This window comes from Diabrotica undecimpunctata, chromosome 2 (genome assembly GCF_040954645.1).
Source record: "Diabrotica undecimpunctata isolate CICGRU chromosome 2, icDiaUnde3, whole genome shotgun sequence".
NCBI lineage: Eukaryota > Metazoa > Arthropoda > Insecta > Coleoptera > Chrysomelidae > Diabrotica > Diabrotica undecimpunctata.
Window position 1 is genome coordinate 136,850,534 of NC_092804.1, and position 16,785 is coordinate 136,867,318.

Here is a 16,785-nt window from a genome sequence, read left to right on the forward strand (position 1 = left end):
AATGTCCTGATAAAAACTACTTTATGAAGTAGGAATTCTCCTTAATAAAGAAATTAAGTAATATTTAGTGAATTGTGTACCCTACTTTAATATATTAATTGTACTTTAACCTCAGTCAAACCATTGGTAAAATCAACTTAATACAGGTATACGTCCCCACCGCTGAAAGTCTGAGGAAGAAATCGAAGCATTTTACAAACAATTGCAATATGTATTAAAATTAAGAAAAGATCGTGAAATCATAGTTATGTGCATTATGGCGACTACATTTGACAAGGAAGTTAAGAAGTTATTGGAAAGTTCGGGTTGGGTAAGAGAAAGCAGAGAGGAGACAGACTACTCAAGCTGCCTCAAGCTATTAGCTATTCTTGTCAAGAAGACAAGAAGGGCCGAATAATCTGAAATAAATTTAATTACATTCTCATCAGTAAGAAGTTTAAAAATGAGAAAAAATCAGAAAAGGCTTACTAAGTCAGCAGTGTTGCATCCTATCACAATCCTGTGGTCATCTCCTTCTTCTTCTTGACTGGCTTTACAACTCGGGGTGAGTCTTCGCCGCATCCACTTTAACTCTCTATCTTCTACGATCTTGGGCTTTCATTTTTTATTATTCTCTCCCAATCCTAGATAAATCAGCTTTAACATCATGCTTTCATCTTTTTCTAGGACGGCCTACTAATCTTCTACCGTCTGGTCTCTCAAAAAACACTGTCTTTAGCACTCTGCCTTCCTCTAATCTTACCACATGACCTGCCCATCTTATTCGGTTAGCGTTTTATATCTGACGATGTTTTCAGTACCATACAGAGTCACCAATTCAACATTACGGCGCCTTCTCAACTTTTATGTCAATTTACCTCTTTGAGGTCTAAATATCATTCTAAGAACTTTTCTTTCAAATACCAGCTTATTTATTTTCCGCTGATGTAGAGTCCATGTTTCACTTCCATATATTACAACTGGGCAAATAATTGACTTGTACAGTCTTAATTTAGATTTTCTTTTTAGCAGCTAAGATCTTAATAATGACGATAGGGAGTATAATGCTCTATTTCTCGCAGCTATTCTTGCTGAGACCTCTTTTTCTATGTGATTATCATCTGTAATTATCGTCCCCAGGTCTTTAAACTATTTTACGACCTATTCGGAGCACTACTGATTTATTCCAATACAGGTTAGCTATTATTTTTAAGTCTCATCCATCAATCCCTGTCCTCTTCAGCACTTCCATCATTTGTTCATGCCTGACTCTATCTAAAGCCTTCTTGTAGTCAATCAGGCATAAAAAAACATTACAGCTGACGTCTCTACATTTCTGAAACAATACCTGCACGCTAAATAAAGCTTCCCTCATACCAACGGCGTTCACAAATCCAAACTGATTGGGCGCAATTTGTTCCTCGCATTTCCGGTAAATTATTTTGTGGATGACTTTTAAAAACAGCTTCAGCAGGTGGCTCATTATGGTCTTATAGTCTTCACAAACTTTTGCTTCTGGTTTTTTGGGCAATGGTACGAACTTCGATTTGAGCGACTCTACTGGTATTTTTCCTGCCTGGTATATTTCATTAAATATTTCAGTTATTAATTTTATTTGTTCTGCATCTAATGCTTCAGCAGTTCTGCAAGAATTTTATCAAGTTCCGGTGCCTTTCCACCCTTCATTTGTCTGACAGCTGCCGTTATTTTTTCTGGTAGGATTTCGAGACCTGAATTTTCTTCAATGGTGGGCTCTTGTATTGTTTTAAGGTCATGTAAAAGTTTCTCCAAGTATTCTTCCCATACTTTCTTTTATCTTCTTTGGTTATGGCAAGATTGCCTTCATCATCTGTTATTTTTGCGCTGTTGCGTTTTCCGAACTTTCCAGCTATTTTCTTCACCTTTCGATGAACATTGAAGTTATCATATCGACTCTGATACTCCTCTATTTCTTGACATTGCTCTGTTTTTTGTTTTTCTTTGGCTTCTCTTATTTTTCTTCTGAAGATGGTATGTATTCTATATTCTTGAAGACATTCTTTGTTTTTTCTCTGATCCATAAGTTAAAGTATTTTGTCGGTCATCCACGATTTCCGTTTCTCTGTATATTTCTTCAGGTGTTGTTCTTTTATTTCTCTCAGCGTTTCTTGTATGATGGTCAAACTTTTTTCTATAGTTCCTGCATTTCTGCATTTTAGCACCTTTGTATTGAGGTTTTCACTCACCTTCAGTCGAACATTGGGATCTTTCAGTTTTCTAATATTATACTTCTTCATCGACTTACTTGTAACCTTCTTAATTCTGACACAGAATCCTGTGAAGATTTTCAAGTGTACAGTTTCCTTGGGTGTAGCTTAAACGAGGTGTTCATTATTACTAATTGATTAGCCTCCACAAAAATCTCCAATGTATCTCCACGATCGTTCCGGTTTCCTAGAACAAATGGTCCAACTGCAGATGATGTTTTGTTGGTCCCAACTTTGGCGTTGAAGTCACTCATGAAAATTGTTATGTCTTGCTTTTTCAACCTTTTCACGACTCGAGTTTCCTCCTCGAGTTTTGAAAACACCTCTCTAATGTCTCTTGTATTGCGAGCGACTGCATCTAGATCATTAGCAAAGGCCAACAATAGTTTTGATCCTGAATTCAAAAATCTCCCTGTCAGCTCAGATGCATATTCTATATTTTACTTATTGCATATTCTAAGGCTAAATTAAGTAGCAATGGTTATAAGCGGTCTCCCTGTCTAAGTCCTGATGTTATACTAAATGGCATCGATGTTCTGTTTCCTATCTTTACCTGTGCAACCAATTCCCATTTAGCTAGCTAAGATAAGTAGACTATGCTAGCATTGCTAGCCATAGTTTACTTATTTTTATCAAATCATATGCTTGCTGGAAATCTACGAAAATTTGGTGTACATCTCGGTTGAATACCCAGCTTTTTTCTAATATTTGTCGGAGCGTAAGTATTTAAGCTATTGTTGACCTTCTAGCATAAAAGCCGCATTGGTAGTCGTCTGGAATATCTTCCGAATACAGAGTGAGCCCCTTTAGCAAGATAATTGATAAAACTTTATACGCTGCGTTAATAAGCGATGTGCCTCTATAGTTTCAAAATTGTTTTTATCTTCCTTCTTATATATGCATATTATTATCCATTTATTATCCATTTCATTCTATAGACATTTTCTGTTGTTCTCAGAATAATATCATACAATTTTTTACGTAAAACGTTTCCTCCTTTTTTATCAATTCTTCATTTATACCATCATTTCCTGACGTTTTGTGATAATTAAAAAATGTTATCGCATTTTTTACTTAGTGTTGGTGCTGGTATTTCCACATCTGTAGAATGGATTATAATAACTGATTCCTCCATATCACTTGTTGTAATTTGTCATAAAATGTTTCCCTTGTTGATTAACGCTTGTTATTTTCTGGGCCGTATACTCCGATGATGTTTAAGTCTTTCTTTTCTATACATATATTTCAGACATTATATACCCTCAGTATATACTGTCTAAAACTTTATGTGACAGGATCTGAAGGATCTGACAGCTCCTTCTTGAAGTTGTGTTGTCTATCCTTCTCTCTATATACGCGATAAGTAAGAAAAAATTCATAGAGTCTGGAAACTTAGTTCATAGGTTTCTCAAGAACCCAGGAAAAACCAATCCTGTTGGTGTCAATATAACAAAAATCACAAAAGTGACAGATAACTCCGGTTAGAGAGGCCACGGGGAATGCTGATTTTATAAATTAGCATATATATTGTCTTCGGAATACTTTACATACAGGATTGATTATTAATACAGATTTGGTAGGATATGTTACCGTCTTTACGATGGGTATTAGTGATTATTAAGAGTTAAAAAGTCAAAAAACGCAATCTAATGAAGAAAACGGTTAGGGGGTGGTAAATTGAAACCACTTTTATGTTAAATTTGATCAATTTTTTCTGTAGAACTTTATTTCAAGACAAACGAACTCATATTCGAATGTCAACGAAATCTAGTTGTTTTCTTTTGATATTTGTTATGGTATCTCTATGTTTTTAATACATACATACATATATCTGTTCTTACAACACTTCACATCACCTTGGTAGTTTCTTTTAAATGTTTGAGACGTTAATTATTTACTAATATAAATAATTTTACTCGTTGTTTTTTTAAAAACGTCTTTTCATCATTTTTAGTTTTATTACATCGTAAAATCTAATGTACTCTTTACTTTCTTAGTAGAAGGTGAAGTATTAATATACATATATCATATTACGAAATACTCTTACTTGATTTTACGTTTAAAGGTAAAGAAGTATCCATAAAAGTTTAGTATATTATTCATTATGATCCTACTTGTCATTACTCCGAGATATTCAATTCTGTTATAGGTATCTGGCGGTTAGTACAATTAAACCTCGAGCTAAAATTAATACTATTACAAGAATTAATATTAAACTCAACGGTCTTCTGGGTTGAACCGCGTCGATTATCATTGCGCCGAGCTTTCGACATCCTCCAGTATTACACTGATCACGAACCAATGCATTACTGCTACTGGGAATAGAAGACGGTTCATTTATACCGTCGTTTGGGTAGAGGTCGCGTGGGGTTAGCGTGGGAATTGACGAGGAGAACATTTCTGACAGTAGGATTTATATTTTCTTTCTTTGACGATATTTTCTTTATGCAAGGTTTTCATGTCATAGGTAACCGTATGTCGTCATCTCTTTTATTGAGACAATTTGGTCTTTTTTCAATTTCTATGGCTTCTCGGATAATTCTTGGTTTATAGAAGCGGAAAGGGGCTATGGTTGATGGTGTTGATGTAGAGCTAAAATTAAATCGGAATTGTGAACAGAAATGGAATGTTTATAAATCCTATTCTGGATTCTACGATTTGTTTGGCATATATATGATCGGTGGCAGTCGGCACAAGAAATTTTATAAATTTTGTCGATTTTGTCAGTGAAGCCTTTGATGTAAGGAAGAAAGGCTTTCGTATGATGAGGGTCTGAGTCTTTGGATTGAGATTGAGTGGGAGATTGATGCTATTGGTCTACTATTATATAGGCGTATTATTTTCTGTTTGTTTTATGACTTAGTAGGTACTTTTTCAATTTTTCAGAAATGATAAGAGTCAGTATAAGAACTATAATAAAGTTTTCTTCTAAACGGGGCGATTTACTTTCAAACCACCCTTCGAAACTCTAAAGATCGCGGCATATTATCTTGCACGTATAGTTTCCGGCACGTAGTGTTTTCAGTCCAGCTATACGTTCACATTTTCATACATAACACGTTTCAGTTTGGTTCGGTGAAGACATGATCTCGCTTTTCTCGACAAAAATTATGTGCAATTGCTCTTCTTCTTAACGATGAAGAAAGAAAAACTGTAGTAAAAAGAAGGTTTGAAGTACATCCAATTCTAAGAGAAAGGAAAAAGGAAGGTGAATACTGGACTCTATATAAAGAATTAATTGATGACGATGAAAAATATTATGAGTATTTTAGGATGAATAGGATTCAGTTTGAATATATTTTAAATTTAATTACACCTTTAGTTAAAAAACAAAATACTACATTTAACGAAGCCATACATATCAAACAAAAGAGTATTTTTAAAAAAGAAGAGGTATCATTTTAGTGCAAAAGTCCTAATTGTTTATCACTTCCGTGATTAATTGTCACAAAGCAATAAAAACACATGCATAAAAGACAAAATCTCGAAAATTATTTTTTTAATATTCTGTATTTAAATATATAATGACGGATCCCTAATTCACATTATCCGTACCCACAGGTTTTGACTCGTTCCGTAGCCGTCGGCATCCGTAAAATATTGTTTTCGAATATACTGAACGGAAACGTTAGGTGTCTTATACGATACGTTCCGGACAGTGTGAGTTGTTCATATTTTTAAAACCATTTAAATTATATTTTTCGGAAACTAAACGCTATGTGCTGGAAACGCAACGTGCATGATTATATGTCACGACCTTTAGCGTTCATATCTTCATAATAATCGCCGCTGTTTTTTGATTTAACATGCATAAACCATTTTCTACAAAAACCTGTTTCACTTCCAATCTGTGTAGTAATAAGTCTTTTGTCCTTGCCCGATAAATTTTGAAGACCAGTTGAAAGACCAGACAAAAACACCTACCTTGAAAGTTTGACCGTTTCGTCAACCCATACATGGCATTTTTTTGTCCCGAATTTACATATGTTTCATCTAAATAATATTTTTTTTTTTATTTTGTTCTCGAATTTTTTTTATGGATTTGAATAAATTTCGTGTTAACAAAATGATTATCTCTTAATTTAACTAAATTCTATTTCTGCCCCTCAGTACGTATTTAAAATCAAGTATTTGAGAAGTTTATAAAATGTACTGTTTTTAAAATTCGGCAAGCTTTCGTTCTCGGTAACAACTAAAATAACTTTATGTATAGTGTATATGTAGTTAAAAAAAATGGTGCACAATTAGTCGCATGGCAGATTTATTGGCGTCGTCAATTTTGTCCAATATAGTTTTCCTGGGTTTAGTCTTTTTCAGAGAAGAAAATGTTCCGGTATTTTTCTGCTTTCTAACAATTCTATACACAGAAGCTTCACCTCATTATCATCCAGCCTTCTGCGTCCAAAGTTGAACCTAGGCCTAATTTCTTCCAATTCTGTAGGTCTTAAGGTTCTTGCAGCCAATTTTCAGCGATTCTTTTGACATCGTCTATCCATGTAGGTGATCTAGCTTTGCTTCTTCTGTTATCTGGTCCACCGCCCGTTAACAATTCTGGCCACATGGCCCTCCCAGTTCTACTTCAGCCATGCTATGTACTCTATGACATCTGTGACGCCTGTCCTTCTTATTTCTTCGATTCTAACTCTGTCTCTGAGAGGAGTCCAAGTAGCGAGCGTTCCATTCGTCTTTGGGCTACTCTGAGTTTGGTTAATGTAGCATGGGTTAAGAAAAGTGTTTCTTCGCTGGAAGTCATGACTAAAAGCACACACTAGTCAAACTTTCAAATAATTTATTATAATATTTATTTGAAGCTTTACCTACTGCACAAGAAAATGCTGTCTGTTTCACTACTTTCGATACCAATACGGTTCCGGATGCGATTCGATTGTCGATGTATAAACATTATAAATAACACATTTTTCCGTATTACTGAAGAACATATTTTTGATCGCTTTTTTGGGGTAACTTCCTCCACAGAATCTGTTAAACTGGATATTTTAAATTACAAATTACAACGCACAATCTTGAAAAGTCTTAAGAAAACACTAAAAACTACTACATACACTTTAAATTAGCAAACAAATAATTATATACACAAATAGTTCATTTATTAGAACGAAATGCCTTCTTGTTCGAAATGCAGAAATTGTTAAGAAAAACTAACGAGCGATAACTCTAACAGATAATAGCTACTCAACTGATTTAGAACAAAACAAGTCCAGTCCTGAGACAATAGACCACGCCTCTTTGTTTACATACACTATCACTTCTCGATAAAACTACTTTAGTATAATAATGATTAAAAGAGTTCTTGGCGTTTAATATATTAATATTTAAAATGTTTAATTTAAAACAAATTAGAGTCGATCTGAAAGTTCTTTTAATTGCTTAATGGAGCTTTAGACAGGCCACTCACGTTCCAACTTTTAGTCCGACTAGTGGTCCAACTTCTGCAGTTGGATCTGAAATCGGACCGTGAGTGGGCTGGTTGGATTAGTTGGACAACTAGTGGTACGAGTCGGAACATCTAGTGGGACGACTTGAAGGTCCGACTTCCGACTGGCGACGAAGTCGGAGCGTGAATGGTGAAGTTGGAAGTCGGATTACAGGTCGGATCGAAAATTTCCTCGGTCAGTTGACCTTCGGCAGGTGTTACGTATGAATTACTTTACGCAAAGATCCCTAGTTCGCAAATTATTAATATAAAATAAACTTTCAATTGCACGAAAATGATTAAAATACACGATTCTTAATCATCACCTACTTTTTGTTAGGGTAAATCATTTTCCTTTCTTTAGATCTGTTTCGGACAGTCCCACACAGGTAAAATTTCCAACACTTCGGATTGGCTACAGAAGAATTATCAACAAACAACGAAAATTAAATCATAGTTGTAGCAAAGATCCCTAGTTCGCAAATAAATAATAGAAAATAACTTTCAATTGCACGAAAAATTATTCCTATTAAAAATATACGACACACACACAACAAAATAAATCTTAGCTCCAGTTTAAAACAAGTTTTTATTTCTTTCTAAAATAGAATATACCTACACAAATCCTTAAAAACTATAATGTTTTCTTACATCTTAAAAGGTCATAAAAATCAAGAGTCGAAAAAATTAATTAGTTCAGCCCTAGACAAATAACTAGAGAAACGAAACCTAATTTTAAACATACATATCGACCAATTATTAACTCATTATAACGCCAACTTTCGTATCTACTTCACGCCTTTCGTAATGAACAATGAAGGAATTTCCGAATTTATCGGTGTTTACAGAGATAATTTCTGTTTGTGGGATAGCGGTAGTGCTTTATACGCTAACCGAAATGCGCGAAAAACAGCCCAACAACACCTGCTGAATGTAATGTTGAAGTACGAAAACACTACCAAAGTAGCTTCTGTGCGTAAAAAAATTGACTCTCTACGTTATATCTTCTTTAGAGAATATAAAAAAGTTCAAGTAAGTGAAAGTGGAACTGGTACCGGAGCAGACCAAGTGTACGTGCCTGATTGGGTGCACTACAATGAATTAAGCTTTTTGGCAGAAGTGCAGAGGCCAGCCAGAGCAGGCTGTCACATTCACGCATGACGGTATCTTTTTTGGAAATGAGTGGACCAACTTTTTCCAGCAAAAGCGAAAAAGTAAAGTTGTCCATTCTGAGGAAATTTTTGTAATCATCCTCATCAATGACATTGAGCAATTTCGTGTCACAATAGTTCACACGATCAACGAATAATGAAAAGAAGAAAAAAACATTTTTCTTCTTTTTTCAAATGATAAGGATAACAAGCACAATGCTGCCATTTTCCTCCTCCTAATTATATTTTGCGTAGTGTTTAATCGATACATTTTTTGATTAAGCGATGTATACCGTCGTGAAAACAAACTAGAACTGAATTTGGACCGCTAGTTGGATAGAAAGTCGGAGCGTGAGTGGAGACGAATATCCAACTAGTAGTACTACTAAGTGGGACCGCAAGTTGGAACGTGAATGACCAGCATTAAAAATGTACACTTACTGAAAACACCATTTACGCATTTTTTACTTTATACTTATTTAAGTATTTTTAATCAATATATTTATTAATAACTTACCAGAAACAGATATCTGCTACATCAAAATACTGACTTTCTGCTTTAGTGTGACATAAGACTTCCATAAATTTTGCGTTATAAGTTACATTTTGATGTTGAAATTTATTATCCACACTAAGCAAATACTCATTAAGATTTTCTTCTAGATCTCTAGTAGAACAAGACGATGGAACACACCAACCCACCTTTATAACGTTTCGAGTTTGTTGAGATTTATCGTCATATTTCTAAAATATAATATAGTTATAACTTCATATGTATTAAGCATAAATAATATGTTTGTATAATAATTTTATAAATATGTTAGTATGCATAATAATACATTATTTCACAATAATATTAGATATAATTAGATATAACTTCCCTCAAGGACTGGTTAATTTTTGTGCGAGGAAAACGGATCTAGGACAATTGCCCGAAATCAGTTTCCCGAAAGACAAATCCCCGAAAGTAATTCCCCGAATGGGCAATTCTCCGAATATACAATTCCCCGAAACACGAATGGACCGAATGGACAATTGCTCGAATAGACAATTGGCAGAAAAACAAAAAACGAAAAGAGAATTGACCGAAAAATATATTTAAATAGTTATTGCTTTACATGTATTTCCGTATAATAATACGGTAACTTACGTGCTATTTAAATAGTTATTACTGCTTAGATTGGGTTCGACCTAGCTATATCGTTAATTATTATTATTTGTTTATTATTCTAATATATATTTGATCTTTATATGTATTTTCTATATATTAATACGATAGATTTTAAGAGCGGTATGATAAGTGCTATAAGACAAGATTATCCCGACTCAAGACATCGTGGGGGCTTTTTCCATTTCACTCAATGTCTCTTTAGAAGAATCCAGTCACAAATATGACAGAATCCAGTCACAAATATGTCACAATATCCAATTAAGATTTTTCTTTAAATCTCCGATTATTGGCGATCTTAGAATTCGTTCCTACTGCAGACGTAGTGGAGGCATTTGAAACGATTTGCGAGCAAGATGTGTTGCCAGCAGAAGCCCAGTCAGTAATTGATTATTTTAAAGATACCTGGATCGGGCGTCCACAAAGAGGTAGACAGCGTCGTTTGCCCTTATTTGCACATGATCTGTGGAATTTTTATGATGGGGTCCAAGAAAGTTTACCAAAAACAAACAATTCCATAAAAGGATGATGGCATCGAAGGTTTGAACAACAGATTTCCGCAGATCTTCCAAACATTTGGAGATATATAAAGGCATTCAGCTGGAGCAAAGCTTACATGAACTTTCATTGAACAGTATATAGGGGGCTTGGTAGGTCCTCCTACACCCGAGACCCGAGGAAAACAGTTCGAAGTCACGTCTACTCTACTAGAGTCTATTCGCTCCTCGATTATCTTATTGTTATAGATAATAAACAAGATAATAAATATAAGATAATATACAAGATAATAGATATAATAAAGATAATAAAAGATAATACACCAAACCTGAACAACTACTTTTTACATGGAAGCGGAAATTCCAGTTGGAGCCCTAGAGGGTCAAATAATCCTGTTACATACTTAAGTGGGATATCTGGGAGAAGTGATAACTAGAAAACTATCATAGAAACTACCTGTGGTAACCTGGATTTGCAATTTCGTAGCTATTTTGATGCAATGCAAAACAAGTATTGGTAGTGCTTGGTGTATCGATCCAAAACAAACACGATGGATGTATGAATCCATTGTCAAGGGACACGGTAATATATTATACAAATGGCTCGAGCACTGAGAAAACCGAAAAAGACTGGTCTTTGTGAGTGGAAAACTTCTTAACTAATTAACTAATTTTTTATTAAAAATTGAAATATTTTGTTTTTAATATTACCATCTAGTTGGTTTTTGAAAATTTATCTTAAGCAAAAAATCAGTCGTCCCGGTTTAGAGACTTCTATAGTTACTTCAGTATCGTCAGTATAGTTTAAGATGTTTATTTTTACGCTATTTTGGTCATGTAAAATTCTCTTCGCATTTAAAAAGTGTATTTTGTATATTTATGTACTTAAAACTTTTCCTTACTGTGTCGCTCATGCTCGCTCGCTTGGATTTTTTCGGTCCTAGCTGAGTTTCATAAATTTATTAATGTTTGTATTTTGAAAACGATTTTTGAAGTGGAAATTGAAACGTCAATAAACTTATTTTAATTTTAAATTGTGACTTATTCTCATTAAAATAGTAGTTGTTTAAGTTGTTGGTCTAAATTAGACAGAAAAATTTATTTTTAGGAAGAATTGGCTTTTACAATTAGAGTTTAGTCTGAACAGAATTATTCTTAAATAAACCAGAATAAATATTATGCATACTAACAAAAATTAGTTAACTATAATAGCGATACTTACATAAAGCCTTTGAAAAACTGTTGTGTAAGGATCAAATTGCAAAGATAACGGGTCACGTCTTTCTTTAGGTTTTGGTATAGAGGCCGTAATGATGGCAAGACAATATTGAGTTGGAAATGGAGCCTTTGCAGTTAAACATTGATCGAAATGTCCCATTTGATAAACGTTTCCCCGCAAAACACCTGCAGCTGATTTGGCCGTGGCATCCCACACTGAAATAATAAATTAAAATTTGTAAACAAAATTCAGTTTTCGTTCAAAAAAAAATGTAATACTACGTACTAAAAATGTACTTCGTACTAAAAATGAAATTTTTAGTAGTGGGCTATTTACATACGATGTCAGGTAATAAAAATAAAATCATATTTGCTAAAAAAAAATTAGAAAATAAAAAACTTTTTAAGTATTTATTGTGTTTTTTGGCACGACACTATTCTTGTCTTGTTTGATTTCTCTCTCCTATTGGGAGTTGAAAGATCATCATTGCTATTATATCTTTATTAGCCGCATTTCTAAAGAATTCTACTGAAGTTCAATCAAACTCTTCTCATAAATTTCTCGACCAGGATAGTTTGCTTCTTCCTGTATTTCTCTTGCATAATTAACCTAATTAATGAATATATCTGTTTCCTCGTTATTTTATCCGTACATACGTTCTCATATACCACAGCATTTCAATGAAGATTAGTTCTATGATTTGATATTGTTTTATTGTCCATGTATATAGAAATGTGGAAAAGATTAATAGCATCGTAGGATTTTTGCACGAATTTCTTTGTTAAGGTGACTATTGCAAAGAAGTTTTTTCAGTTTTATGAATGTATTTCTTTTAATTCTTATCCTAGATCAAATTTCTTTTATTTGATCTCCATCGCACGTTAACCACATTCTTAGGTATTTATATTGGTGCTCTTCCTATCGTCAAGTTTTGTACATTTCGTGGTTGTTTGAATAATCAACATATTTTTTTCGTCAACATATATATATATATATATATATATATATATATATATACATATATATATATATATATATATATATATATATATATATATATATATGTATATATAAAGTTTACACTTCAGCAAAAGCTCTATGATCAATTGAAAGGCCACCTATATTTAACAAAATCGCTATTTGAACTATATATACTCAGGGTGTGAATTATTCGCAAGGAATCAATCTGCATTTTCTCCGCTTTGTGTTCTCTCGTCACTGAAAGGTTCGTAGACAGAGAAACCAAAAAAGTAAGGATCCTAGATAAAATGAATGAAAACCGTATGGAATCTAAGAAACCATCCGAATAAAAGTCTAAGAATCTTGACTAACTACGATCAAAACAGACCGACAATATATAGAAGATCCATACACTAATTACATGAGTATCAAGCCGAAAATAGAGAAACATGAGAAGATAGTTATGGTAATAGTTTAATATGGTACTGGACCTGGCAAGTGAAATAGTTAGAATAGGTTAGGTAATAAAATATGATACGTAGGTTTAGAGGAAAAATCCAAAAACAATTACTCGATTTATGTGAGAGCACTTTACACCTAGAAATGCATGCCTCACCCTCTACTACTACAACTTCACACCATTGAATCAACTATTTTCTGAGCTTTAGGTTATCCAAAAGAGGACAAAATTTTTTTTCACAGGTATACCAGATAAAGCAACTGCAAGTATTGAGCATTGAGGCCGTGCACCGCTAGGTACGGGCTTGGGGGCCAGGCCATCTGGATAGTCTACTGGCGAGATAACCAAACGCTGTTTGCCAAGTCGGCAGCCTATCGTCCAATAGCATAAAGTTCGGCAGTAAAAATAGATGTATATTTTCTTCTCTTCTTTGTCAACCATTTTCCATCCACTCCTGAATGTAGGTCTCTCCCAATTGCTTCCATCTGCCACTGTTTGCCTGCCACTGTTCTTATGTCATCTACCCATCTTTTTTGAGGCCTTTCCATGCTTCTTGTTGTCGTCCGTGGTCTCCATTCTAGAATTCTCCGTGTCCACCTGTTGTCATAATATCGGGCTACGTGACCTGCCCAGCGCCATTTCATTTTTGTAATTTCTTCCACAATATACCTAATATTCGTTCTACATCTTATCTCCTTGTTTCTAATCTTGTCTCTTAGTGATATTCCAAGCATGATTAGTTCCATTGCTCTTTGCGTTGTTTCTAATTTTTAGCAGATTTTTTGGTAAGGGCTACTGTCTCCAAGCCGTAAGTACAAACTGGTAGTATGCATGTGTTATACACCTTTTTTTTAAGTTTACAGGAATGGAGGTGTTTTTCAAGATATATGCTAATTTGCCGAAAGCGCCCCATGCCAGTTGTGTTCTTCTTTTAATTTCAGCATCTTGATTTGGTTTTCCTAGTTTGATAACATGACCTAGATATACATAATGTTCAACATTTTCTATGGTATGATTTTGTATTGTTATATTTGTCTGGTCTCGGCTCAGTATTTTTGTTTTGCTGTAGTTCATTTTTAAGCCTACCGCTCCTGAAACTGCATTTAATTGTCGTAACATATCATTTAGTTCTTGGATATTATCGGATATTAAAACTATGTCATCTGCGAATCGCAAGTGGTTTAAGTATGATCCGTCGACGTTGATACCCTTATTGTTTCATTCTAGTTTCTTAAAAATGTCTTCTAGAGCAAGGGTAAATAGTTTGGGGGAGATGGTGTCTCCTTGTCTTACTCCCCGTTGTAGTTTTATGGGATTAGTTTTTGTGCTTTCGTCCAGCTTTATCTGCATGGTGGCATTTTCATATATGTTTTTAATTATGTTAGTGTATCTTGAATCTATACGTGCATTTTCTAGAGATTTAAGCACTGCCCATAATTCGATGGAATGGAATGCTTTATAGAAGTCGACGAACGCGATATGAATTGGAACATTATACTCGGTGCATTTTTCTATCAGTGTTTTTACGGTGTGCAAGTGGTCTATGGTACTAAAATGTTTTCTGAATCCAGCCTGCTCGATAGGTTGATATAAATCGAGCTTATGTGTTAGGCGGTTGGTTATGATTTTAGTTAGTAATTTATACAGATGTGAGAGCAAGGATATTGGTCGGTAATTCTCGATGTTTGCTTTGTCTCCTTTCTTGAATAGTAAAATGACTTTGGAGTTGTACCATTCTTGAGGAATCTTTCCTTCATCAATTACTTTATTAAATAAAATATTTAATACCTCTTCTATTTTTCCTCCACCAATTTTTAACATTTCGACTGTAATTTTATCCTCTCTCGGACATTTATTCGTTTTTAGTTGATTTAGGGCCTTATTTCATAGTCGGTTATGTCCCGGATTTCTTCTGAGCCTGAGTTGTTGTGGTTGTGTATTTGCCGAGTATAATTTAGTGTAGAATGTTTCAAAGGCCTCGCTTATTTCCTTTCTGTCTCGGACGGTGACGTTTTTCTCATTTTTTTATTTTGTATATTTTGTATTTATATTATATGTATGTATTTATTTGTATATTTGTATTGTATATTTTAGAAGTTTAAAAGTATATGTTATATCAACGAACAATCCACAAAATTTTTAAAAAAATTAGATTTCTCTACTTACTTTCATGTGCCCATAATGTAAAATTTTTTAAGTTATCCATATATCTATCACTTTCTTCTTTACACACAGAGTTTGAACTTTTAGACACCGCGACAGGAATTGGCGGAAAAATCTGTAAAATTTCATTTTCCCGGGAACACACAATCGAACTGATAAAACATATTAATAACGTAAGTAAATTCAAATTGATAATTCCGAACATCGCGAGAGCATTTGTTTTTACACACAAATCCGGAACAATGCAATATAAATATGTAATTATCTGAAATGAAGAAAAATTGCTTATTGAAAAGCTTTTATACAACGCGTGAATGTGCTCTGTCCTTCATATCCTTGGCAGAGATTTCAGTTCAAGTTGATTGTCAATCACTTATACAGATTGTTTAAAAAGTGCTCTAATATACAATTAGAAGTAATGAAAAGGTGCAAGCAGCGTGCAATATTTGCATTTAAGACATTTTCATTTGCCAAAAGAAACGTATTCATAAATAATGATTTTCGATTCTTGTTTACTATTAATTAGTATGAGAGATATTTCAGTATAGTATACCGGTCGGATCTTTTTATATACCTAATATGATTTGGCACAAGATTATTTTTTAACATTTTTAATAATAAACCCTCTAAACGAAATTTCAAAGATGAAGACTTAATCCATGAACTAAACGATATTTCTTTACGGAAGGTTTATCTTCTGAGGAACTTCTTCATTTAACCACAATCCATGCCTTTAATAACAACAAATAACTGAAAGGTGGTAAACTAAACGATAATAATAGTTATGGCAGTTTCTGACTGACCTCATTACTGTTACTTTCAGTATATATGGCATTTATAGAACTCACAGCAACTTATAATACGGTATAAAGAGAAGAAAAGAAGATTCCAAGTTCTTTTGGGCGAAAAAAGAAAATAAAGCAAGAAAACTGAAAAACGATCCCCAGTAAGGTTCAGTCCTTGTACGAGTTTTTGGAACATCTACATCTTGGATCTTCCACCTACCAGTTCTTGCCAATTTTTCCATAATAACAACATAACATATCACTACAACATGGTATCTCTTAATACAAACTCTATACCGTTTATATCATTAGAAAGTTTTACTCTCGTAATAATTATTAAACTTATACCATCATCATCATCATTCTAGCTTTACAACCCTGCATGGGTCATAGCCTCCTAAAGAATTTCTCTCCAGTTGTCCCTATCCATCGCCTTTCTTCGCCAAGCATGTATTCCCATATTTCTCATGTCTTCATCGATGTTATCAAGGAACCTTGTTCTGGATCTTCCTCTTCTTTTCTGACCAATGGGTCTATCAAGGAGCGTTTTTCTAGCTGGGTCATTTTGTTCCATCCGCATTACATGTCCTACCCACCTCAGACGCCCTATCTTAATATGTTTTGCGATATCAGGTTCCTGGTATATTCTATAAAGTTCGAAGTTGTATCGTCTTCTCCACACTCCATTTTCCTTCGCTGTTCCATAGATTCGCCTTAGTATTG

The 16,785-nt window shown here is 34.0% G+C and overlaps 1 protein-coding gene across 1 annotated transcript in view; it reads right to left on the reverse strand.

The window, feature by feature from the left end:
- The window catches only part of LOC140434930 (nose resistant to fluoxetine protein 6-like), a 141,726-nt gene extending 126,161 nt beyond the window's left edge, over positions 1-15,565 (reverse strand). The window contains exons 1-3 of the mRNA XM_072523569.1: positions 15,281-15,565; positions 11,698-11,909; positions 9,328-9,554 (exon numbers count right to left, since the gene is read on the reverse strand). Of these exons, the coding sequence (XP_072379670.1) occupies positions 9,328-9,554; positions 11,698-11,909; positions 15,281-15,482 (641 nt within the window). The 5' untranslated portion in view covers positions 15,483-15,565. The remainder of the gene's footprint in view (positions 1-9,327; positions 9,555-11,697; positions 11,910-15,280) is intronic.
- Positions 15,566-16,785: the final 1,220 nt, after the last annotated feature.